We start from the raw sequence: 27,914 nt of genomic DNA, 5'->3' as shown, positions 1-27,914 counted from the left end.
TAGACTTCTCTATAGATTATTTAAATCTTTCAATGACACATAGGACTGTAGATGATGAGATATTCTAAGTGCTTGGAAATTCAAGTTGATGGGCACAGTGTTTTGTAGATTGGTGAATCTCCGCCTCTTTAAGGTGCTCTTTTTTATACCCAATGATGTTGCCAGTGAACTTTATGCATAGCAAAATGTTCTTCCACCTGTTTCCTTTTAGCATCACTCACTTTTCCACCCATTTGTAGCCCCAACCCAACTTTTTTGAGACGTGTTGTTGCCATTAAATTCAAAATAAACAAATATTTTCTTAAATGGTACATTCCAATTACCGTTTTTTTAAGGAAAATGTGTCAATTTGATGTTGTTTCTATGTTGTAGGGTTAATAGGATTTTTAAATTATCGGACTACAATATTATCATATATGAACACATAGATATTCATGATAAACTAAAATATTAATTCTGACCAGTCAAAACTCAGTGTTTAGCAAAGCTAGAGACACTACTCATGTTTAATGTCAACTTTTATTTCGATTTTATCACCCATGTAGCCTGTCTTAAGATAACCGCACATATCTGGGAATATTTATCGAAAAACAAACCAAAGCAGCAATTTTGTGGTGAGACATAACTGGCATCAGGGTGGTTTGTGAAAAACTTCTAAAAAAAGTACCAGAGCAGCCAAAAGGAAATGGAAGCATTAAAGCATCTATAAAAAATCAATAGTTACCTGCAGCAGTGCTGTTCACTCAGCATGTGGAGCTATTTTCTGCAGGGCTGTTGCACAGACTGGGACTGTCTGTACATTTTTTTTATCCTACAGAAGTGAAGCCAGCAATTAGCCACACTTTAGAGCAATGTCACATTTACCACTGAAAAGAAAATGCAGGAGAGAACATAATATCCACCCGTTTCCTTCATTACATTTTTAAACACTGCGGGTGCTTCTCATCATCCTAACATATACAGTATATCATCACTTCCTTGCATCCTCTCCTCAGTGTGCATCTGATGCAGGACACATCGGTTTTTCCTCACTTTCACTTCTCTCTGTTAGTAAATGGTAAATGGACTAGTATGTACATAGCACATTTCTTGTCTTACCGACCACTCAGTGCACTTTTACACTACAAGCCGCATTCACACTGCACTTAGAAGCTTTTATCTCTCACATACACTCACATGCCGACGAATGCAATTTGAGGTTCAGTATCTTGCCCAAGGACACTTTGACATCCAACCAGGAGATGACCTGTTCTACCTCCTGAGCCACTGCCACAGATGTTTCTTGTCTTCACAAGGTGCATTTAAGGGATTGGAACATTCTCAGTGATTCTCATTCTCAGTGGATCGGGAATAATTTCCTGGTTATGCAAGGAGAAAGGATCCAAGGAAGCATAATTTAGCAAACTGAGAAGCAAGCTGTTTCTTTAAATGAATAAAGATAACTTCAATGACCAGACCAGGCGATTCTAGTCTAGTCTATCAAAGTCCTTTCACATACTCAGTCTGACTTTGTCATCATCCTTGTATAATTGGTTTTGTTGTCCTATTCTGTTTTATTGTTTTCACCATTTCCTCCTGTTTTTAATGTTTGTAGTTACTTCCTGTTTCTATAAAACAGTAAGGAAGTATAAAACCGTTTGATGTGTATAATAGAGGCTTATGGTGACACAGATCACCACTTGTGTATCCAGTTAACTCATAGATAATATACAATGTTCAAAATGTGTGTTTTTGTTACATCTGAAACAGCATTCGTATTTTTGGTTCTGAGAATTCGTGTGGGAAAATGTAACCAAATTTCTGACAGGCAAATTCTTTTCACACTGAGGAGGTCTTAATTCCAATGAACTCCAGCTTTTCTTTCAAAGACTCTTTTTCAACTCTTTCAACTCTGCTCTAATCTCATACTCTCTATCCTCAAGACTCATCCCTTACCAACTACAAGGCGAATACACAAATCTTTGCATTTCTAATGTATACTGCTTGTCTGTCTTTTACAACTTCTCTAATGCAGCTAAGCATCTACTACTACTCTATTTTTCTTTTTGTATATACTGCACATGTGTCTGTATACTTGTTCTATCTCTACTTTCTCCTAAAAATACAGAGAGAACCATCCTCAAAACATGGATTAGGCTTAATACAAGCCTCTTACTTCCATGCAGTTATCACTCCAGGTGACCTTTGCCACCTTTTAAAAATGATGGAACAAATGGATATGCTTTAGGCATTAATGTAGCATTTTTGTACACAACTCATTTTTCTTTTGATGTCCCTACATCATCTGTTGTAATGTGTTACTGTCCAGATAGCGCAGCTGGTACACTTCAGCCTTGAGGGGTAGATATTTACTGTACTATCTTCAAAACCTTCAGTCTGCCTAAAGCGCTTTTGTAGCGTGAGGTTAGCCACTGAATCTATTTTTACTGTTTATAAACTTTTTGTTGCTCATATTTCCACATCATGGGTAATTAGTACTTAGTTTGGTGTCCCAATCTTTACCACGACAAACAAAAGTTGCACCTCACCCACCATACATGGTGTACATTTATGAATCAAAAGAAAATCCAGAGCAAGTTAAAAGAAAAAAAAACTATCTGAAGCTTACTTAAATATGTCCAATATGTACTTATTGATTGACAGCATCATATGAAAACAAAATACTTGACAGTCAGCTTGGCATGTAGGCTCACAGAAATCGTACAAGCAAAACAGAGATCTCATTATTAAAGCAAAAATAAATATTTTCCCCATCAAAATGGTCTTTACAATGATTTCATACCATGGATCTATTTTGATGTGATGCAAAATAAACAGTTCTTACAGTACAGTTTGCCTCTGGTTAAAAAAGTTCCATGCAATTACATTTTTATGAGCAATTTTAATGTTAAAAATACAAAAAGATAGGCCGAACCAATCATACAGTCACATAACCTCCTCTGTGAAAATAATCAGTGTTCTGATCTGATCGCATGTTACTTAGGGCTCGGTTAGGATTGGCCAACAAAAAAGTGTTAGGCACATTCATCGTCAGGGTTAAAGTGATAAATACTTTGTTGAACATTTGTGGTCATTTTAGAAGAAAATAACACGACTGGACCAGAGTTGTCATGACCTTCCCCATAACTCAGTTCAGCTTCATCTTCTCCGATTTGTAAAAGTCACAGTTTATGTTATTTATGTTATATGATTGCTGTGTTTTTTGAAACCGAATTCCTCGCTCATGGGCAGATGGGTGGTCCAGGAGGCGAGACTTAGTATGTGAACTGGTTTTAGACCTCTGAATGACTGCCACATCCCAGATTTACACACTTTCATTTTAGGGTAAACACAATAGCCGTTGAGTCTTATCATGCAAGTTTGAGAGGCTGTGAAGGAAACTAGAAAATGTGAGTGGATCTGAAAATCAAACAGCCTTCTTAACACAGGCTTTTACAATCTCCGAGACTCTGGTAGAGTTCACATGTCTTTGTTTACTTCTTTAGGTGTACTTCAGCGATGCACAAACAGTGTCAGATTTGCTCTCAGATCCATATGTCTATGTGTCGCTCGTCAGACAGCTTCAGATACACTCAGACATTTCAAAAGAAGTGTCTGAAGGCCATGTAATAAATTGTTGTGCAGCACCTCGACTCCCAGCTAGGATCAGTGGACTCCATCCCCTTGAAACAGTTTTCTGCTCCCCAGGAAAATGTCAAAGTTGTCATTGAAATTCATTCTATATGCCACAGATGCTGATGAAGGGAGGGAAGTGTAGCAAAGCATTTCATACCCCTGTTTTATGTTGGGGTAATGCCTGAGATGCCTGCACAGAAAGGTTCCCAAGAGTGTCCTTCCAACAAATGAAATCCCTTCTCAGCAGTTCTGAACCACTGACTCTGTATTTAGGAGGATAGTGAGTGGGCCCACATGCACTGTTGTTCTCTTGAGATGTGAGCATGTGAGTAAAAGTTAAGTTTGCCTTGGTATAGTGCTCACAGTATCGTGTAGGCTGTGGCTTTCCTTTCTGTTGCTGTTGTGCATTTGTAATTGTTTTCCACTGTTAAATTGTCCATAAAAACTTCAAATCAACTTAAATTTAAATCACATGGAATTTCTCATCATTTAAAGCAGGTCAAACCTACAGAATTGTGCAAACGTCTCGAGTCATTTCTTAGTATTGTTAATATTTTTCTTCCAAGGAGTCAGACTTTATTGTGGGTTTTTGAAAGTGGTCATGAGCAATAATTTTCCAACCTTTCTCAAGTTCTTTCAAAATGTTTCTTTGGCCATTGGTTGCTTTTTCACTTGTTTTCAGTTCAGTTGAAGGTTCGTGGTTTGATCCTTTAGTCTTTTCGTTTTGGTATCCACAGTCAAGAGATACCAAACCCCAAACTTCCCCCGAAGCATCCGTGTGAGTGTTTGAATGTTTGGTTAAAACCAATTGTCTTTGAATGGGCAAAGGAGGCTTGTAGTAAGAAAGTGCTTCAAGTGCTGGAATAGTCTACAAAAGAAGACTAAGTACCAGTTCATTTATTAGCTACAATGGCAGTCAGCGGACTCAGGTGGGCTCCTTTGGGCCTTTCCACGCTGATGGTAACCGTAAACTTGACATATTCCCCCTGCTCTACTTTACACTTTCTCAGCCTTTGGTGGTGCCCTGCTGACCTGGGGCCCCAACCTGTTTTACCTTGCCTGCCTCTGCAAATAATCTAGACTAATAAATAGCATATATTGCAAATAGCAAAATGATGTGATCTTGATTTGGGGCTGAACTGGCTCTTTAAATTGCATTTGTGTAGTGGTTTTGGATGAGAACGGCTGAATTAACCTGCTGTGCCCACCAGCTTTGAGTGTGACTTTGTGTTATGTAACAGAGCAGTGAAGAGGTGTTGTTAACAGGTGATTGCTTTTAGTTTTAGTATTAGCTGGCACTTCTCTTTTTTTTATGTGCTTTTAGGAGAGTCATAAAATGCAATTTTTGTTGAGAGCGTCTTGGAATGCTTTACGTGGGGATTTTAATTCAGCAAGGACTTTACATGGATTTACAAGCTGTTTCAGCATGTGAGTGAATGGTCATAGTTAGGCATTAGTCATTTATGTGATACAGTGAGAGTGGGCGCATCTGTCTAAATGTAAGCTAGCAGTAAGTCCATTGGAGCTAAGGCTTTCTCAGGGAATACTGTTTGCCAGGTTTAGTGCATACACAGCAATCTCTCGCTGTGCTAGCCTGGCAGCAAATTTGCCCAACACAGCCAGTCATATCATTAGCTTATGAAATGGTCTCTGTTGATAGTAGTACAGCTGCTTTCTAAATCTCTTGCAAAGTCATAAGGGCTATGCAAATATTATCATGACAGGAGCATCTGTTTAGTGACACACTGTCATGCTTGATCAGGCCACAAAATAGAATGGATTATTTTGAATAATTATTATTACATTATTTGAATGTGTCATTATGAGTTATCCATTTCAATATTTTATATTCAAATAGTTGTGTCGTACAAAATATTTTTTAAACTAACGTTTCAGTATGTTCAAATTTGTATTTGTAGTTGTGATATTTTAACTTTTCACTTCCAACATCAAGAAAACCTGATTAGTAAAAATTTTAGACAAACACTTCTTCACATCTTTTAAGGCCTACTGCTTAGGAGCTTACTGGTAGAACGCCTGCTGGTAGCTCATAATAGGCCTTTGATGAAGAGTAAATAAGCAGGCAAATAGCAGCTCATGAGTATATCAATGGTGATTACCAACAGGGAGCCTCTGCTGGTTGACATGGTAGCTTATTCCATTGGGTCAACATATTGACTGCTAGGTATCAATGATGTTTTGTCTTTAATTACTGTCCTTTCTGTCTCTGATGTTTAATTTCCACTGGAGAAACTGCACTCAAGTTTGAAATCTAAGTTTAGATGCTGATGTCATGGAATTCAAGGTGGATGTAAGGTCTTAGTTTGTTTCCATCTGTATGTCGAACTCCACCCAAACCTCTAACACGAGGCTGTGGTTTAGCCATGAGTCTTTATGTACAGTGGCAAAATGCCAGCTCTGTGCAAGTGTTGCCAATTTTGAGGTAGCAAACTTGCAGTTATATATCTGCAAAGAAAATGCATAAACAAAAATGTAATTGAGAAATATATCGAAACAACAGCCGGGATAGAGACAGTTTTGATAAATCCAATATCTTTGGTTTTCCTGGTGATTAGATGACTAAATATAAAGTTCTAGATGCTTAAAGGATATAATGATGTTAATGATGATAATATTAATGATAATAAGAAGAATAATGATAGTGATATTAAGGGAAAAGGATGTTATTTAATTGTTGTAGATGCCCTATTGCACTGTATCTCCTACACTGTTATTGCTCCAGTCAGTGTTTTCATTAAAACTCCTTGAGTTAAAGGACTTTTTTTTTTCAAGTTTCCTTCAGCTCAAGTGCTTAAGGGCCAGCATGATCTAGATGAATGAGAGCCTACACAGATATATTTTCATTCACTTAACAAAGACTCAGTGTCACCAGTGGCTGTAAGGTGCTATATTCAGAGACCAGCACATCTGTCTTTCAGCATGCCCTTTAAATTTCCAAGAAAACACACAAAGTAGTTTTTTTTTTCATTGAAATCATCCATTGTGTGGTTGTCATGAAATGGAAAGTATTCAAAGAGATCAAAGCCATTTTACAAAAAGCCATTTTACAAAAAAGGAGTCAGCCTCAAGTGGCCAGTCCATGAACTGCAGTTTTTGCACTGAAGTCCTCTGGCAACCTAAGAGGTCTGACTTAATCCACATTAGGTTACCATCAGTCTCTGTGACTGCTTCATAGCTGAAAAAGAAATATTTGTCTTGAATACATGCCCCATAAGGAGTCTCACTGACAACACCCATGTTGCAATCCTTTTTTTCTGCAAATTTGTCAAAATTTAAACAACTGAAGCCTACAAAACATGAATTGGGCATTCTGAGAACCTATAACTTGATTAATAGCATTACTTTTAAGAAAAGTATTCAGTGTAATATGTGAAATATGTACTTGTTTTTTAGTAACAACCCCAACACTGATCACAACAAAGAGGGGAAATACCTCCAACATATGCAAACATTTAATCACACAGGGTGCGATCAATTTGTACGAATCTTTAATACGCGGTTTAGAGATGATGGTGATTCTTAAAGCAGAACGAATGAGAACCAATAAGGAATCTAAGTGATAAGTGATACTGATAATGGAATCCGAATCGCTAAATTCTTACCAATTCCCATCCCTACACAAAAGGAATTAAGTTGTCGATGGTAGGTCCTTAAATCCGACCGGCTTTCATTGGTATCCTGCTACAAGAATCAGAAAGTGAAAACTTGTTAGATAGATGACTTAGTGGTCTCATTCAAATCCATTCAGTTTTATTTCAGCAAATGGAATTCTCAACGGTTGCCTCGAGGCACAAGAGTGTCAGACATACATACCACTGACCCTGGAGCAGAACATTTGTACAAATTAACTCGGAGCGATTTATGTTGGGAAATCAACATGAAAAACTAAAAGAGATGTGAAAACATCAACAAAGACACAGAGTAAATGGGCTGCCCTCCTCCCACATGAGGATACCAGTCATGCTGGTATACTTATGGCTTCTGCAGAAGATGTTTGAATGCATTTAAGGAGCAATTTTGGTTCAGTGTGTTGCCTAAGGACATACTGGCATGTGCAAAAAAGGAGCTGGGGATTGAACCTTCCACTTAGAGTGGAAGGCCCTGCTAGGCCACCTGCACCTCACCATCCAATCAGATAAATGTTACCATAATGGATTGAATGTTTGCATCTATGTAGGAGGGATGGTGGTGTTTGATATTCCTGTCTTTGCTAAGAATGTTTATTTCCAAAACTATCCTTATCTTCAGGCTATTTGGAGACACAGAGGAGCTATAAAATGCTATTATTTAGTATTTAAATATTTAAGTTGTGTATTTGGGATTTGTTACACCAAATAAATGAGTGTTTTTTCATACTGGTGGGAAGCCTTCCTGCTGCTGGGGGTAGTCAAATGAAGATGATTTAGACTAACTGAGTTTGCTGGTGCAATCGTGACGACTAAAATAAGTTACTTTCTTTTGATTAGATAAAATCTGATTCATTTTTTTAATGAAGTAGTCCCACAATATTTTTGCTGATTGTGTTTAGATTAGGTTATGAACTTCTACATGTGTTCTACAGATACTGACACACTTCTTTATTCAGTTCTGGAAAGTTTTATTCCCAATTCTTCAGCCCTTATGCCGTAACAGGTGACATTTTTTAACCTATACTTGTGTTGGTGTGTCTGCATTGCTGATCATATTGGACTTGGAGCTTGTGAAAATCGTGAAAAAGCAAATTTTCCTGATATGCAGAGTAAGAAATGATGGAGTCTGCACATGGACTATCAGAGCTATGAAAAAAAAATAGAAAAAAATGGTCTATGTCCACACCGGCAGAATACTGAGGATTGTGTTAGCAAGCAAGATAGAATTGCAGACTATTCCATTATCCTTGTGATAATCAATATACTGTGTTTACATGCTACCAAGCAGATCTATTAAAGCTATTGCAGTGTGTGTCCCTGCAATGTGTAGTTACATCTCTGGAAAGGTGCACACCAAGCTTACCAAATGTGCTTGCTGTGCATAGATTTTGCAGAATAACTCTGGTTTATAAATTTAACACATAAAAAGGGAAAAAACAAGCAAAACACTGTGAAACTTTAAGGGCTTAAATGTCTGTTTTTTTGCTGAAATTTTCTCATATTGCATTTCAGTGTGGGCTTTCTACTCTCTTGCACTACGATTCCCCGTGACTGTAATATTTTAGTACATTTCTGGTTATGTGTTTCATAATATCATCAGAGAGAAATGTCAGTCTATTAAGTTTGTTTTAATGTTTACACACAGTACTAAGGAGCTTCACTGTGAAACACATTTAAAGCCAATAAAGAAAAGTGAGAGTTTGGCTTGTTAGAGGTTTGTCTGCTTGCTTAAATTTTCATATACATATATATATGTGTGTGTGTGTATATATATATATATATATATATATATATATATAAAAACACCCAGCACGCCCCTGCGGGCGGTTTATCCTTCAAGCTCGGGTCCTCTACCAGAGGCCTGGGAGCTTGAGGGTCCTGCGCAGTATCTTAGCTGTTCCCAGGACTGCGCTCTTCTGGACAGAGATCTCCGATGTTGTTCCCGGGATCTGCTGGAGCCACTCGCCTAGCTTGGGAGTCACCGCACCTAGTGCTCCGATTACCACGGAGACCACCGTTACCTTCACCCTCCACATCCTCTCGAGCTCTTCTCTGAGCCCTTGGTATTTCTCCAGCTTCTCGTGTTCCTTCTTCCTGATATTGCTGTCATTCGGAACCGCTACATCGATCACTACGGCCGTCTTCTTCTGTTTGTCTACCACCACTATGTCCGGTTGGTTAGCCACCACCATTTTGTCCGTCTGTATCTGGAAGTCCCACAGGATCTTAGCTCGGTCATTCTCCACCACCCTTGGGGGCATCTCCCATTTTGACCTCGGGACTTCTAGGTTATACTCGGCACAGATGTTCCTGTACACTATGCCGGCCACTTGGTTATGGCGTTCCATGTATGCCTTGCCTGCTAGCATCTTGCACCCTGCTGTTATGTGCTGGATTGTCTCTGGGGCATCTTTACACAGCCTGCACCTGGGGTCTTGCCTGGTGTGATAGACCCCAGCCTCTATGGATCTTGTACTCAGAGCTTGTTCTTGTGCTGCCATGATTAGTGCCTCTGTGCTGTCTTTCAGTCCAGCTTTGTCCAGCCACTGGTAGGATTTCTGGATATCAGCCACCTCCTCTATCTGCCGGTGGTACATACCGTGCAGGGGCCTGTCCTTCCATGATGGTTCCTCGTCTCCCTCCTCTTTCTTGGGTTTCTGCTGCCTGAGGTATTCACTGAGCACTCGGTCAGTTGGGGCCATCTTCCCAATGTATTCTTGGATGTTCCTTGTCTCATCCTGGACTGTGGTGCTGACACTCACCAGTCCCCGGCCCCCTTCCTTCCGCTTAGCGTACAGCCTCAGGGTGCTGGACTTGGGGTGAAACCCTCCATGCATGGTCAGGAGCTTTCTTGTCTTTATGTCAGTGGCTTCTATCTCCTCCTTTGGCCAGCCTATTACCCCAGCAGGGTACCTGATCACGGGCAGGGCGTATGTGTTGATGGCCCGGATCTTGTTCTTACCATTCAGCTGACTCCTCAGGACTTGCCTGACCCTCTGCAGGTACTTGGTGGTTGCAGCCTTTCTAGCGGCCTCTTCATGGTTCCCATTCGCCTGTGGGATCCCCAAGTACTTGTAACTGTCCTCTATGTCTGCAATGTTGCCTTCTGGTAGTTCAATCCCCTCAGTTCTGACTACCTTCCCTCTCTTTGTTACCATCCGACTACACTTCTCCAGTCCGAACGACATTCCAATGTCATTGCTGTATAGCCTGGTAGTGTGGATCAGTGAATCGATGTCTCGTTCACTCTTGGCATACAGCTTGATGTCATCCATGTACAGGAGGTGGCTGACAACTGCTCCGTTCCGTAGTCGGTATCCGTAGCCAGTCTTGTTAATGATCTCACTGAGGGGGTTCAGGCCTATGCAGAACAGCAGTGGGGACAGAGCATCTCCTTGGTAGATCCCGCACTTGATGGTGACTTGTGCTATGGGCTTGGAGTTGGCCTCTAGTGTTGTACGCCACATCCCCATTGAGTTCCTGATGAAGGCTCTTAGGGTCCCATTGATCTTGTACAATTCTAGGCATTCCAGTATCCAGCTGTGGGGCATTGAGTCATAGGCCTTCTTGTACTCAATCCAGGCAGTGCACAGGTTGGTCAGTCTGGTCTTGCAGTCTCGGCTGATTGTTCTGTCTACCAGTAGCTGGTGTTTTGCACCTCTGGTATTCTTGCCAATTCCTTTCTGTGTCCCGCTCATGTATTGACCCATGTGCCTGTTCATCTTAGCCGATATGATGCCTGACAGGAGCTTCCATGTAGTACTGAGGCAGGTTATTGGTCGGTAGTTGGATATATATATATATATATATATATATATATATATATATATATATATATATATATATATATGTATGTATGTATGTATGTATATATATATATATGTATGTATATATATATATATGTATATGTATATATGTATATATATATGTATATGTATATATGTATATGTATATGTGTATATATATGTATATGTATATATGTATGTATATATATGTATATATGTATATATGTATATATGTATATATGTATATATATATATGTATATATGTATATATGTATGTATATATATGTATATATATATATATGTATATATGTATATATGTATATATATATATGTATATATGTATATATATATGTATATATATATATGTATATATGTATATATATATGTATATATGTATATATATATGTATATATGTATATGTGTATATGTGTATATGTATATGTATATGTAATGAGAACATAATAGCCCTGTGATGGACCGGTGTTCTGCTCGTGGTGTACCTTACCTTTCACCTTATCACAGCTAGGATAAGCTCCAGCCTAGCAAGAGAAAAGTGTATTTCCAACATGTAAATGAGTGCATTAGTGGGAAAAATCTTTCATTTTGCCTCAACTTGGACTTCCACTAATCATCAGAATGTAACTGTGTGACCGACAAATGCGTTAGTTCGTTAGATTTGCAATGTGGGACTAATTTTTGCCCGTAATGAAGATCATTTTTCAGAATGCGGAGATAGCAGGGTTCAGGCGGAGGGGGGGCTCTGCTGGACGGATGGATGTGTCATTTGTTTTCTCACTTATTGATGCTGATATCCTGTCATGTTTGTTCTTGTTGCGTTTTGCAGAGCTCTACCCCTCAAATTGGCACGCTCCTTCCCTCTGCTACATAGTCACGCACTGATGCGTGCACCCGCCTTCACTTTGTATCTCTCCTCTCCTTTGTCTCCCACTCGCGTGGTTTGCTCTCGTGTGGTTTCACTTATGCGTATCCCTCGCCACTCCCGCACACTGTCCTCCTCGTTCTTTAATTGCAATCATTGCTATCGCCCTATCATCCACATCTCTTACACTATTTGTCCTTCCTTTCTTCCTCCATTCTCTTCTCCACATTCACTTCCTGCTTTTTAACTCCGTATTGTGCCTGCTCCTCTCACCCCCTCCTCCTCCCACCACCACCTGTCTTTTTTCCACCCCTGTCAGCCAGCAGTTATGTCGGATGTATGGTGAAGTGAACACTGGGAGCTGTTATCGAGGCACAGGATGAATGATGATGGTTCTGCTTGTTTTGCTAGGTTGTGTGTTGTGACCTGGTAAGGAGCAGATGCTTTTTTTTTTTTTTAGTACAAAGTGCTCCGATAGTGGATGCATTGGTTGCTTTGCCTGTGTATGTGTGTCTGTGCAGGATCCCAGGCAGGTAGGGAGACAACAGGTCCTGGCTGCAGTCCCAAAGCTTAGCATTTCAAACTCAAATGAGGAGGGCTAAGGCTAGGCAGAACCACAGCAACCCCTGCAGGAGGTTTGTGGAAATTAGATTTACTGTGACAAAATGCAGAACGGGTGCAAATGATATGAAGTGGAAGATTAGAGACTGGTCTACATGTATGCATACATGCTGGATCACATGCTGCAAATGTAACTCTGAAGAGCTATATGTATCATCAAATGCATTTAAGTTCACCCGTGTGGTTGTCTTCCACCTTTCCTGTCAATAAGCCGTTCCCATCCCATATTCTCTCACACACGTAAACAGAACCATTAGCACCTCGTCTGTCGTGGTATTTTCTGTCAAGACGCCACACAACTGTCCGGGTTTTGTCAAAGTGGAGCCGTGGGGCAGCGTCTGCGACTTCTGCAAAACTTGAGCCAGCGGGCACATAAGGCTGCGCCATATGGCTCTGGCCACTGGCCCCCACTTCTCTGTCTGCAGAGAATTGCAGAGGATCAAATTTTCTCACCTTCTGTCTCGTTCACCCAATCTCATTAACATAATCGCATCGTTTTTCCTCCTCCACAATCTTCCCTTCGATGGTGCTGTTTTTCAAGCGCACATCGCAGACTTTTCTGACACCTTTGTCTTGTTTTTTTGGTTGTTTTTGGTTTTTTTCATTTCCATTCCGCTGACAGTAATCTTGCCTGGCATAGAGTTAAGTGCAACAGCTGACAGCTTATATTTGCAGACTGCTAACGTCACACGCTGCTTGTTATCAACACATTAAAGGATCAAAGCTGCAGGGCTCTGACAAGGGCTACAACAAGGATGCCTTTGTCTCCGATGCGGTCATGCGCTGCTTAAAGAAGTGCCGTGTGGAGAAATACGAGTCAGGAAAAAGTTTGAAACCAGTAACCTTAGCTCACTCCCTGCCTCGCTGTCACTTCAAGAGAAGTCCCAGAAGAATAAAAAGAAGTTGGCAGATGAGCGTCAACATTTCTTTTTTCCAACAAGAATAGCTGAGGAAAAGTTGAAAGATTCAACCAAGATGAAGAAGTCGAACGTTTCACATCTTTTCCCGAATGTCTTACTTTATGTTTGGCAATCTATTTCTGCTCCCTGGCTGTCTTACATATGGTCCGCCTCACCTAAAACACAAGAGATCCGATCCAACATGCTGTAAGGGACCAGTAACACGCTCCTCTAAGCCAACACTTGAGTATTTTTTTGGGTGAGACTTTTAATTTGCACACAGCTGCAGCCTCCGTCTTGCATCTCCTCTTAGAGAGAGTGAGGTTTTAAATCCTCGCCCCATCCTCTCATCACTTCTCTCCTTTCCACGGGGGTGAGAGCCAAATACTGAAGAAGATCAAGAGATGGGTTGAGGGAGTTTTCACGGGAAAGAAGGCACTCTTAAAAGACGCCCGCAGGGTTCTGCCGGGCAGCTTTCCCTTCGGTTGCATCACGCCTGGCATGAAGTGAGAGTCCCCAGGTTAAGGACAACCCAAGCCAGATGGGAGAGAGTGTGAGAGTGGTGCTGCTGGTGGTGGGGGGGTTAGGCAGAGGGGAGTGATAGTGGATGGCAAAAGCAGCGCAGGCCCTGCAGTAAGCTATTCCAAGCGCCTTTGTGGGCTTGCCATTTTTTTCATTCTCTCTCGGTCGCCTTTGAGGGGATTTTTTTATCCTTCTCCTTCTCTCAGTCTGTGTCCCCATTTCTTCTCCTCTTTCTTTTATATTTCATGATGTTCCCTTTTTTCCGTGTATGCCTCGGTTTCTTCAGGCGCTGTGGTTCTTTTTTATCGTGCCAAGTTTGTTGAGCCAGAGCCCTGTCTTTGCCTCTCCCTTTCTGGCCGTCTGCATCTCATTTCTGTATTTTTACTTTTCTTTCATTACCCCTCAGTCTCCTCCTGTCTCAGCCTCATCCATTTCCACTGACTCTTTCTCCCCGTTAGCCCAATTTCACCCATCTTTTTTGCCTATCGTCTTTTCTACAGCCTCTTTCCTTCCTGCATTCCAATCCCTTTGATCAGAAGCCAGTGTGCAGCTTCACTTTCCCTACTATACTCCCCCCTTTTACTGTGTTTTGTGTGCTTTCTGCCATCTTCTTTCCCCCAGCTTGTTAAAAAGTGTTCACACTTGATCATTATCATCCTTCTGGTTTCCTGAATGGATGGTTATTTTTTGCTCTTTTCCTTGTGGGTATCAGATGGGTATGTGTGTATCAATTGTCCTTCACACTTAGTTAGCTTAATCTGAAATGCAGTTTATGCCCTCGTGCTGTTTTTCTGGTCCTTTCAGGCCTTTCACAATTAAGCCCCCTAAATAACAGACTCGCTGAATCCTTTCTGCTTTGTCCCCAAACAGCTAAACTCATACATGTGGTAAAGCGTGGGGCAGCCAAGTTTCTCTCCTGGGTGCTCTCTCTGCTCATCTTTAGCATGTTTTCAGTACAGAGGCCACTAATGTTGTTAGTCTAAAGTCTAAAAGCTTTTGAACAAGGTCACTTTTTCTGGTTCATACTGTTTTAAGAGTCGATTATGGTATTTCAAAATCAATTCACTTTGGCAGCCATTTTCAACCAACTCACATGCCTGATTAAGTGTGAACATCATCTTAGCCTGTAGCTACTAGAATGCAGGTTTGATTGGTTAATATTTGCCCGGGTGGGTCAGATGAAGCTGAAGGGCGTCAAAAATGCTAAGTTAAGTTAAAGCTCCAAACACTGCAAGGTAGAGAGAATCAGCTAAATCAGATCTCACACTCTACTTTACTCTACTCTTGTGCCAGTTTCTTAGTACAAAGTCTGCATAAAATCCATGGAGGCAATTGTCTGGGGAATTCCCAGTGAGCATAATCACCGCCCCTTACCTAAGCTAATGGGAGTTTCTCTCTAGTTGAGTACACAGGCGACATGAAGAGTGTCCTGTTGTGCGCTAAATATAATAAAGCACAAGTTCTGACAATGTTCAGACCTCGTTCTACTGATGCTGTACTAAGCAATAAAGAGGAAAATTAATTCAGTCGCATTTCCAGAAATGGCCACTTGAGGCTGGCTTCAGAAGTGAGATGCTTGTGTTAACTCACAAGTATCTCAACTTTACAGGAGAACTAAACATCATGTAACCTCATACAAAAATAATTTCATTGATCATGACAACTGATTTAAAAAACACTATAAGGTTCAGAGTTATAGTTTTCTAAAGGAATGCCTGTTTTCGATCAGTCTTTGATGCTTAACCTGCTAGCAGGGCCTTTTTATTTATATTTGTGTTGTTTTGAATCATTTCCAATGTAATGATCTGATGTATAATGACACATAATTTATTGTACTGAAAGACTATCCAAGAAGTATGCACTCAGATGATGCACACATGGTAAATGATGTGGTACTTATATGACACTTTTCTCCTCTAACTGAACATTCAGAGACATTTTAAATGCTAGTCACATTCACCCATTCACAAATATACATTTATACTATTCTCTTATTCTGCCACACTCACACAATAGTTGCATCAGCAGGAATTTGGGGTTTTCTTTCACTTCAGTATGTGGGCTGAAAGAAACCACCAAACTTCCAACTAGTAGAGTACTCTGCTCCTTGAGCCACAGTTGCCCCAATCTAGGGATGCACCTAGCTAACATAGCTAGTCAGCAGTAGCACTAGCTAGCTTTGTATCCAGGCCGAGCAATTCAATATGTAGTTTGCATGTTGTCCCAGAGTGTCTGGCTTCCTCCTGCAGTCCAAAAACATGCAAGTTAGTTAAATTGGCTGTAAATAGTTGTCGGTCTCCATGTGTTAGCCCTGCGATGGCTTGTTGACCTATCCAGGGTGGACCCTGTCTCCTGCCCTGTAACAACTGGGACAGGCACCGCCATAACCCTGATATGGAAAAGTGGAAAAATATGGCTTTTTCTCGCCTGCGATTTGCTGTTTTCCAGATCTCGAAGACCTACTCCTTCTAAAAATTAGAATATGCAATGGAGCATATAACAAGTGTCAAAAGCTGGCAGCTTAGCACACCACGACATCTTGCTGTTGACCCCTTTTTTGTTAACCACCTGCTAAAGCGAACCACTGTAACTAGCAGCGGAAAAATATTGTGCTAATGGACAGGTGTGAAGAGGAACGAGTGAAAAAGTCAGAGCTTCAAGTGTCTTGCTTCAACCAATATTAGACTAAATGGGTTTTTTTTACTGGAAGGAAGGAAGAGGATAAAAATATTATTTTTCTCCAACACTAAGCTTTTACAAAGTTGGCTTGACATGTGACCATAAACACAGACGTACTTGAATATGTTGTTAATGCCTGTCTGCGTCTACAATATGTCCATTTGTGAAAACCATGCAGCGATCCGTGAGGGCACAGAGATGATTTAGCTATGAGAAAACAGATTTCAGAGCAATCCATTAGAGACTTAGAGTAAAAAAAAAGAAGTGGAGACAAAGAGCCGTGAGCTCCTTAGGTTCATCCCTGTGGGGAATATCCAGTGAGCCTCTTGTCCTTGCGATGTCACACCCAGCAGGAACACATTTTCACACGTTCCCCATTTTTCAGCACTTTTATATTTAATCAGGTTACGGGCTGTGACTACCGAGCAACAATTTCTCTGGACCTTCTGATAGCTGTTCCTTCTTCCCAGGGAATAGTGGGTAATATTTTTCAATTGAATAATCACGTTTGTTATTCCTACAGTGCGGCAGCAGTGAATCGATGTCAAATCAAATGCATATCTCTCCTCTACAGCCAAAAAAATGAAAACTAAGACTCGACCCTCCAGTGCCATCAGTCATCTGAAAAATCTTGACTTACTCCATAGCCAACAAACCATGTGAGGAAAATGAATGAGTAATGTTCTCATGTACCGTAGTAGCTATTTTGCTGAGTGCCCTTGAGCAAGTCACTTAACCTCCTACTGCTCCAGTGGAGCAACAAGAGGTGTGCAGCTTTTCAGAAGTCTGCAGTGTGAATATAATCTATTAACAAAATCCATGGTGCTAGTTGTTTTTAGACTTGTACTGATTTGATGTGCGCATCCGCTCATAATTAAACACAATTCAGAGGAGGACGTGCCAAGCTATTCTTTCTTTTCGCTTCTTGTTTTTTAACACCTACGCTGGACTGAAGTTTGACCGATTTTTGAATTAGTTTGTAGAATGACAATCTGCCAGATGTGCGATGTGTGATAAGATTTTAGCTCACCTACTCCTTTTCTGCGCTGGTAAATTACCATTTGCATTTTTTCCTGTTGGACAAAGTGTGAACAAAGCATAATATGCTTTGATTCAAGGGCAGTTTCAGATTTTCAATAGACGATGATCATGGCAGAAAGAATACCTAATAATACAAAAGCTAGTCAACGAGACAAAGTCATTCTTAGCCTTATTTGTTACCATGTTTTGTTAATCTTGAGGTTTAATGCAGGGGTGTGAATGGAGTAGGTGCAAGGTGGTGTTGGTGGCAGCCACAGATGGCTCATTCAAATCAGAGTAAAAAGTATAAAAAGGACATTAAGGACTGTGCAGCATATTAACTTTTATATAAAAAAGCATGAGTGTGAGGATCTCAGCTGACTTTGGGGTTTGTGTTGTCTCAAAGTGAGCGAATGAAGTCACCACGGCAACAGGAAAGTGAATGACGTTACCTTTCTTTAGTCACCCGTGAAGTGAGAGCAGTTTAGTAGTTAATGAAAGGGAAGTGAGTTACAGTAAACTGGAACATGTGACTGTAGCTGTGACTAGACTGGTGCTTGTACTGTAATATCCTATAATCCGCTACAATGTGCCAGCTTTAATTTTTTCAGGTATCACGGTTAGAATCAGCACTGGTATATCTTCATCAGGCAGTCTTAAAGAACTTCAAACACCGTATGATCTCGCTAATGTGAGGCAGATATATTTAAGGTTAATTGGGGTTAATTTCCCTTAAAAAGGGTACTGCATGGTTAGGTTTCTGGTGCTTAATCGTAATTCTAGCAATGGTGAAGGAGTATAGAAATGTTACACTGAAAATGAGTTTTTTTTAGCTTTGTGAATACACTCTATCCTAAGCAGTTTAGCTGGTTAACATGCTGTACATACTATGAATTCACTCCTGCTGAGTTCTTCTGGGCAGGGTTTTTTCTTCCTTCCACCCATCTCACTTGAGTTTATCTTACGTGCATCTGACGCCGCACTTTGCTACTCGGCTTAAGCAGATGTGGACAGAAAACCAGTGTTGAGGAGCAGGGGATGTCAAGATGTTTCTGTTACTTAAACTCTTGAGGGCACTAGTTCTGTGCTGTTTGACGTTTTCTCAATTTTTTCACTTTCTTCAAGTAATAACAATGAATGCTGTTTTTTTCCAATTGAGTCACACTCTTTTAAATACGCCAGCTTCTTTCAACAACCTGGATAACCATTCATTTTTATTCATGTATCCTTACATACGTCAGAGCATACTCCACTGTCTCTTTAACTTGACATTGGTAACAATGGCTAGTTTCTCAAGCTGGTGTGGCCAATTTGTAATCTGCTTATAATTTCGAACAGGAAGCAGAAGATTCTTATAATATTATCTGACTGTACCACGTTGGGTAAGAACAAAGTGGAGATTTGCACTGTTTTCATGGAAATCTCAATTTCATTTCTTAGCTAACAATGAACCTGCTATGGTTTGTCCTTGTACAAGAAGCTTTCAGTATATAGGTGCGCCAAAACCCCTTAACCGAAATACTGAAGAACTTAGTGAGTTTAACAAAGGAGAACGCTGGAATTAAAGAAAAGTATTCCAACTTGATCATCAGGCTTTTTGAAGTATTGGATTTAAAAGCAGATCTTTTTTCCTGTTTGTGCTGTTCAGCAGTGGTCTGCTCAGTGCTGTTGGTCGCTCCATAAATGTGCAATGTGAGCGATGTAGGCATCAGCTGTTGCTTTAAAGTTCTGGTATTTTATTGCTCTGCCAAGCGGGTTATGTATTTGGTGGCGTTTCCATACATGTCATTCTTTTCAGTGCTGAGATTGAAGCGTATTCAAATTGGAAATTGAAGGCAGTGGCTTCCCTGCAGAATTCTGAAGGCTCAAGTGTTTACTTGAGGACACAGACTCACTATATCACTTTAGTTTAACCTTGTCTCTTTTACATGCTCCTTTTCTTACCTGTTTTCTTCTCTCCTCTCTGCAGTGCAACAATGACTATGTGCCTGTGTGTGGCTCCAACAATAAGAACTACCAGAACGAGTGCTTCCTGCGCAGGGATGCCTGCAAGCAGCAGTCTGAAGTGCTTATTGTGTCAGAAGGCGACTGTCCTGCTGGTATGTACATTTACCTTATGGTGCCTACACACAAACACACACAACAGAGGAGTTCTGATACCAGCACACTGAACACATGCGCAAGCAGCCGTGTTTGGATTTAAAATATTCAAGAGGTTACACGGCTATCTGTAAGCATGCATATGAGATTCAGCAACAGCAAATATAAAGCTGAAAATGCAATTCCACATGAATTTTAACGTTTTATATGCAGCAGCATAGATTTCATGTTTCCTTATTACTCTCATCAATATTTTAATCTGCATCCAGTAGCTGGGATGCAGTAATTACCAGCGGATCTTTTATTTCAAAGGAGTTACAAAAACTGCGTAATGAAAATGTGAGAAGCGCAAAAAAATGATTTCATCACAAGCACGGCACCATCTCTCAAGAAAATGAACACAGCATTTGGCCACAAGGCCTTTTTTAAATTACAGTTTATTAAAAATTAGGTGTGTTTAACAAGAAGCAAAAGAAATCTCGACAGCTTTGACCTTTCGTTACGTAATGTTTAAATAAATGTCAAAAGCCATAGAATGCATTGGCCAAATTGTCATAGGTAGTTACTGTAATGCTGTTGCTACGAGGCATGCTCAACAAAGCAGAAAATGAAATCACTGAATCACACATCATCTTGATGGCCGTTTCCTTTTTTTAACACTTTTTTTTCTGTTAAATGTTATTAGGAGTACTTTCTGTAGCTTTAAGAGAATCATTTAATACTACGTTGAGGGACTGTAACAGTACTAAACCTATTCACATCAACCTCACTGTGCTGTATAGCTACACTGCTTGTTAGCCATACTGTGATAAAAAGTATCTGCCTCAGCAAGTTGTCATTGTGAACACGTTAGCATGCTGACGTTACAGAGAATCCACATTAAACGTGAGATTTGAGTGACGTCTCTATCCTCAGAAGCAGCCGTGTGTCTGAGCTCGGAGGAGCTCAAAGGAGAATGGCCGGACTAACAGTCATGTTGACTGACAGCGAATAGATAGAAATAGCTATTCATTTGAATGATTCTGGTCATCGAGGGCTAGTTTCCGACGCATAAATGCTGCATTAAAAACGCTCCTCTTTCAGCTTTGGCATCATGTTATATACATCATGTCCAGTGTATTCCCTTCCACTGACTGAAAAGTAAAAGTGCTTGGCATAATTATCAGACATAACTGGGATTATCGTTTGGTGTTTAAGCTGCTGAGTGGGTGTCTTCATTTGGAAAAGGTCAGGCACTTCATTAGCCATGATGTAGAGACCAGTATTGGTGCTTAGAGCGTGCACTGCTATTTGTGAGGATACCAGTCCACTGAATGAACGTGAATTATAGACCTGCGCACATGCAAGGTCTAAAAATGCCATATTAACTCTCTCAATGGAAGCAGTGAAAAATCATTCTCCTGCAATAATCAGCTATTTAACGCCCTGGGCCAGTGGTTTCACTTGAAATACACACTTTTTTTTTTATGTATCATATGAATGAAAACACTGCAGTCTGATTTAATGATGAATTAAACTGCATGTTGAGTCTGTAAAATTGTTCTTCACATGCACATTTTATCAGAATATGTAAAATTAGCTTTGGCCAGAGCAACGCGTTTTATCCTATGATGACAAATTTATATAGATGAGCATAAACTTGAAGGAAAAGCAGCAACGCCTACTGAGGATTCTATCAATTAGTGAGTCATGTTCTGAATAATGTGCTTAGTTGTGAATGAGTGAATCCACTGGCAATGTGATGCTGGCTGCTGTTAGGCATGTGTGAATCATTGCTTAAGCCAAGATAGTATTGCTGGCTCAAGTTGAGCAGTTGCTGACTCAGTTAACCTCGCTGACAGAAAGTCGGCACAAGTCCATTAAAGGTCCCCTTGAATGGGCACAGCTCAGCAGAGGAAACTTTGAGACCGAGGTGGAAATGTTTGTGCCGTAAGAGCAGTGGTGTCAGTGTGCCAGTAAGTAGGGCTGTGCACGGTCACATGAAATTCCCCAGGTCCGCTCTCTAAATTGCTTGTTTGTTGCTTGTGTATGAGGTCCTCTTTTCAAGACATGTGATGGTTGTAAGCCAGGGTGTCTGATATGAATTTCCGTATCTTTTGAAATAGAAAGAGATAAGGACTCTTTTCTTCCACGCAACATGCAGTACTTTTGAGGACACAATTCACCATTCACACAAGGATTTTGTTGCTGTGCAGACTACTAATAGAGCAGAACAGTGGTTTTATATTCTTCCCTTCGGTATTTTGTGTTTTGTTTTTATGTATGCTTTGTTCTCATGTCGGTCCAGAACAAGGTCCCAGTAAACAAATAGGGGGTGTCTGAGAAAGTAAAGACTGGAGAAGTCAAATTTTATTCTAAACTGTATGTAAAAGATGGAAATAGTGACAATAACTTCATTGGTCAGCTTGAAAAGGCATTCTAAGGAGCTTCGAAAGAAAAGTGTCTGGACTTCTTTAAATGGCTTGAAGACGTTTCACCTCTCATCCGAGAAGCTTCTTCAGTTCTAGGGTCAAATGGTGGTGAGTCCCTGATTTAAGCCCTGTGGAAGTGTCCCCCAATAGGGACAATGGACTCCCTAATGATCCTCTACCTAATCACACGAGCCAAGGTGTGAAAACAGGTATGGTTCACAATCAGCCAGGGTTTCAGGTGAGCTCATTGTGAAACATAGCCACACCCCTATCATGTGATTTCCTGAGGTCAAATCTGGGATTCTCCACCATTTGACCGTAGAACTGAAGTAGCTTCTCGGATGAGCTCCTTGGACTGTGATGACCTGGATGACTGAGAACCTTCACAGACAACTTGTAAAGGCATGTGTAGTTTTTTGGGGGTGGATATGACTAAAAAACAAGGATAGCAGTTTAATCTATCTAGGGACTTAATCAGTTATGTTTTACTCTAAATCAGAGCATAATTTACACAAAGAATATGATGTTCCACTTAATAACATTTAAAACTAGTGACTAAAGCCAAAATCTAATCAGAAAAAAGCTCAGTAAGGTCAGATATTGAGGCAGATGCGGCTCATTTTTCCATAATTGACAAATTAGCTAGCAGCTAAATCTGGTAAAAAAAGCATATATAATTTTGTAAGTGGTCACTGAAAGAAATAACTGAAACTTATTACAAAATCTCTTCTTTATTTCACCCAAATAAAGTGGTATGACATTTGCTACGCTTTCACTCTCAAACTTACATTTTTTGTCTGGGACTTGAAGCATTTCTGGTGTCATTTGTTGTTCCATGTGGATGAAGAAAACAGATAAATTAAGCAGGAGGCAGTAAAAAGGAAGAATGTAATTTAAAATGATGCAGCGAGCGCTTGAGACAAACAAATAAATTAAAACAAAATTTCACAGAAATTAAAATCTATTCCATTTATACAGCAGCGGCTCAGAGACTAAAATAAAAGACAAATATAATTAGTGAAAGCACACAGGCTGAGTGGAGAGCCTTATCTTTGTTTTTTTTAAAAATAGTGGCGTGGTTGGCCAGCTGTCTTGGGATATTAAGATTTTAAGAACAAATAAAAGGAAAGCGGGTATGATCTACCTGCATTTGAGTTCATATCCTGGTCAGAACTTTTATTCTGCAGAGACTAAATTCAGACTGAGTTGAGAGATGAGGGTTAATCCTGCATACTGAACATTTTGGGCTTCTATTTACTCAAACATCCAGCCATCCAATTTTCCACTGCTCATTTGAGTCCAGGTCATGGTGGCAGCTGTCTAAGCAAAGATTTCAGCTCGCCCAAGGAGGAGAGATGTTTCCGAGCCAGCTGTGAGACATTAACTCTCCAGGGTCTGCCCACGAGTCTCCATCACCTGAACCACCCCGACTGGTTCCTTTCAATGCAAAGGAGCAGCGACTCTGCTCTGAGCCTGTTGCTAATGACTAGGCTCCTCATCCCATCTCTAAGACTGAGCACAGACACCCTTCAGAGGAAGCTCAGTTCTGCCACTTTAGTCTTGTTCTTTCTATTTCCAGTTAAATAAACATTTTTAATTAAGGTAATACAGCCTCTTTCCTTTAAGTTCCTGTAAGTGAACCACTTATGCTTAAATAAATAGTCACACCCCAAAGGCCCATTTTGAGCCAAGGAAAAAAAACATTTTTTACCCAGATGTTTTTTTCTGCATGTGCCTCCAGAGCAGTTACAGTGGCCTTTGGCACACTCTAGGAACTGGGACTCAGAAAACCCAGTCTCACTGGACCTCCTGTTATGGGGTAATTCCATCATGGCCGCTAACTTTGTCTCATCTGCTTTCCCCTTGATAGTTTTTGTCCTGAAGTCTTCGCCATCAATATAAGTGTATTTACCGCGCTTTGAGACTAAATGTCTAAATGTAAGCGAAACGTTAGCTCACTTACTGTACTAAAGATATAATGTTTTAAAAAGCAGTTTTTCAATGTAAGGCTTTGCGGGGGGCCTCCCATGTGAAATGCCTATTAAAATTAATTTAGCTACTTCCCTCACCAAGACACGTCTTCCTATATGATTGCTTTTCATGTGATAAAGCATGGTAGGCAGCTGCTTCTGGATAGTTTCTCTCTGCTCTCTTGCATTTTGTTGATACTTTCAGCTTTAAAATCACTTCAGCAGTGAATATGTTAAAATGCTGTGAATATAATACGAGCGATACTGAGAGTAAAGAATTCAAGAGCGGCAGCTATCTAACCGTACATCCACTGCAGCGAAGCCTTCTTTTTTCTCCTCCCGTTCTGTTCCTCTCGCAGCTTCTCCCTGTCCTCCTTTCCATTTCCATCCTCAGAAATCCCATTAGCGGCAACAGTACACTCTATAATGGATATATGTCAAGTCGCTGGCACCAATACTTGTTTCCCTTGCTGAGGTGAGAGATATCATGCACCAGACTGCTGGAGAAAAATAAAAGATAAAGTAATGTTATTTTTTGGGGGGGGAAACAGCTTCACCTCTATAGATGTTTGTTTGTTTTCTGGAACTTTCAGTCATATCACAAGATTTTCTTAGCAGACAGAGTTTCTGTTGGTGTCAATGTTTACAACCATTGCCCATTTAATATCAATGAGACATGAATAAACAATAGAATTGGTCTGATCGTACGTTTCTGGTGGCCTGATAAATCAGTCACACTAGAGTAAAAGTGGGACGTCGATCTCCTTGCCATTGATGGTTGAACTGTGGGCGACCACTTTCGATCACAAGATGATATCAGAGACAAGAGGCAGCCTGTCTCCAAACAATCCCAGTCCCGTTCAGACTGATTGCAATCATTCTCAGACATGATGGTGAAGGAAGACTGGCAAATAACACAGACAGTTCAGTCTGACTCAAGTTCCACCATTAAGCACAACTCACCTGAGATGTGTCTTTTTGTAAAGAGCGATTCGAATCACCTGGTTGCCACCTTGTTCTTGTTGTATTCCTGTATGAAAACATGGTTGCTGATTATGTCGCTTTTTTTTTTTTTTTTTTTTTTTTTTTTGAGGGAATTCAGAATTTCTGTTTCAAATCGATGACATTCCGGTTGTAGTTAATGTGAATTTCTGTTTGATGAGAATTTGAAACACATTTGCAATTTCTCTTGATCTATCACAAACAGATGGCACATAGTTGCCAGCTCGACATCATTCAATCATAAACTAATAACAGGCTGACTTTGTCTCACTGGACTTTTCTTCGCATCTTGACACACCAATGTTGCTTTGAAGACAGCAGCTGACAGAGTTGTCACAGACCTGGTCCCTGTCTTCAAAGGCAATGAGACAACAAATTCATTGCACGAGCTCTTAAAAATTTGGTTGGTCTCCAAGCGAAGTTTTCTCTAGTGTGACTTTAGCACAACATTCGTGATTCCTTCAAGTTACGCTTTGGTCTCTAATAAACCCAAAGCCTGTCTCTCTAGACTGTGTGAATCATACAGTCACTGAATGTCTGTTGCTGTTTAGTGCTGTCTTCACAAGGGAATTGGCTTTATTTAAGCTTTATAGCTGAAAACAACCTGCTCTAAGAAATGGCAATGAGGATACTGGTGAGACTGAACAAGAACGTTATAGATGAGCGTTACCACAAGATGAGCTGAAAGGCGCTAAACATTTTATAAACTGATTAGAATATTACCGTTCTAATTTTTTCATTTTAAAAATGAGATGGCTGATTAAATTCTGGTTTCATAACTGGTTGGAAATAGTACATATAGCAGTTATTGTAGAAAGACGTTTTCACAGCTTGCCCAGGGCCTGCCTTTTGCAAATTTCTCTTTTTCAGTAGTGTCAGTGTCTATCTATCTTGTGGCATATATTATAACCAGCTGCAGATCTCAGATCATCTTTTCCAAAATATTTAGAGCAGATGCCATCACTTCAGCGTGAAATCAACAAAGTGCACTCTCTAGATTTAGTGTTTGTCTATTCAGGCCCTGTGTGGAAACATGGTGGCACAACATTGCACTCTCTGGGGAGAAGACCCTTCCTTTGTAATCATGAGTGGCTTCCTCTTGCTCACCCATACTAAACCTGAAACCACAGAGCTCTCTACAGATTACACTTTCCAATGTATCCCCTGCGTACTGATGTTAATTACATTGATGAAAGATAAATGTGCTGTACTTGTATCTTACATCTTGCATTACCATTTTTCTTCTGGTGATATACATAAGCGACGTCCGCGCTTCCCTTGCGCCGAACCCCTTTGATCTTGCCGAGGCCAACAGGGCAGACGTTGGAGTCGGTTGTCATTCCAAACAGTAAACAAGAGGCCTGCTGAGGTGCCCGTTTCATGCTGTGAGGACACCGAGGCAGAGACAAACATGATTTGATAGTGTTGCCTTCTGTTTTTTGTAATAAATAAAGATGGCACCATTTACTGGTTGCTATAGAAAAGAAGGCGCTGTGTGGTGACCAAAAAACAGAGCAAGCAAGGAAGAAGTGGAAGACATTTATTTTGCTGTTGGGAAGACAAAGTTTGAACAGAAAGCAGGATTTGAGCCGCGATATTGCACCACAGGTTGTGACGTTTTACAATGTGGTTATTTTAGCGTTTAGTTTATTGACTTTTATAGTGAAACATTCGTGAGAAGAAAAAGCTAATTTACACTCTGTTCTGGACTCTATTACCTTTGTGTCACCAACAAATAAGGAAGTCCTGATCTAAAATTCGATAGAAGGAAGAGCTCTTAGGATTACAAAGCTAGTGAAAGCTGATTAGAACAGGATGGCACCGCTTTCCTATCCCATCAGGTGCTAGCCCAGCACAGTAAGGAGCAGTTAAGCATTAGCTTAGCAAAGCAAAACAAACCCAGCAGTCTATTTTCCCCAAAGGAGAGAGTCGAGCTAAGGCAAGCAGAAACACGGTATTTCCAACTCAGTTTGTGGAGTGTGCCGCATAAGTTCCAGGAAGTCATTAAATGGAAAGGTGAGAGAGCATTTAACTGACACATTGTTAAAATGTCGATGGCATGTTTAATCACCGTTTCGTGTGACTGCGATGCCTGAGCACTGACAGATGACAGGAGCCATATGTTTGGCAAATGATTTAAGGAGCTCTCTCTGTGCTATCAGTAGACATTAGAATCAGTCCAATGGTGTCAGCATAATCTCACACACAGTACAGGAGGAGTCAATGCACTGCTCATTCTTTGTGTACAAAAAACACTGTCATTTCTAGTTATTTCAGAAGTCTATCTTAATTTAAATTACAATTACATTAAGTAGTGATAATCTAATACATCATTGATCACTGCAGATCTTTCAACTTGCTGCCTCACATCAAGCTGAGAGGCCAAGATGAGCCACAAAGCAGCAGAGATATTAACTTGATTAACTTGAAGCAGCTCTATCAGGAAGGGTAGGATTCAAGTACTTTATTGTTTCTTCTTTCTAAAATGAGAAGGAACAAACAATTCCAATGTGAGGATACTTTGAATATCGAGGATTACTAAAGGGAAGAATGTGAAGAAAGGCGATAACCAGAGCTGAACAATTTTAAGTTTAACCTGAGATTCTGGTGTTTCGGGCAAAATAAATTTATATTTAAAAATCGATTCAGGATTTTAATGAATCGATATCATGTTATTCAAGCTAGAATCGATTTTAATCATCAAAACCCACCCCTAATTCATACTACACCAAAGCAAAGGTAATTAAGTAATTAAGCAAT

At 40.3% G+C, this 27,914-nt stretch overlaps 1 protein-coding gene across 1 annotated transcript in view; it reads left to right on the top strand.

Annotated features, from left to right (window-relative positions):
- LOC146616599 (tomoregulin-2-like) overlaps positions 1–27,914 on the top strand; it is a 140,034-nt gene that overhangs the window by 34,087 nt on the left and 78,033 nt on the right. The window contains exon 3 of the mRNA XM_085374617.1: positions 19,641–19,770. Coding sequence (XP_085230743.1) covers positions 19,641–19,770 — 130 coding nt within the window. The remainder of the gene's footprint in view (positions 1–19,640; positions 19,771–27,914) is intronic.

The sequence above is a fragment of the Diplotaxodon limnothrissa genome, linkage group LG16, assembly GCF_057381915.1.
Source record: "Diplotaxodon limnothrissa isolate DT_005_m linkage group LG16, D_limnothrissa_male_GT1.1, whole genome shotgun sequence".
Lineage (NCBI taxonomy): Eukaryota > Metazoa > Chordata > Actinopteri > Cichliformes > Cichlidae > Diplotaxodon > Diplotaxodon limnothrissa.
This window is presented reverse-complemented; position numbering and strand designations above follow the sequence as displayed.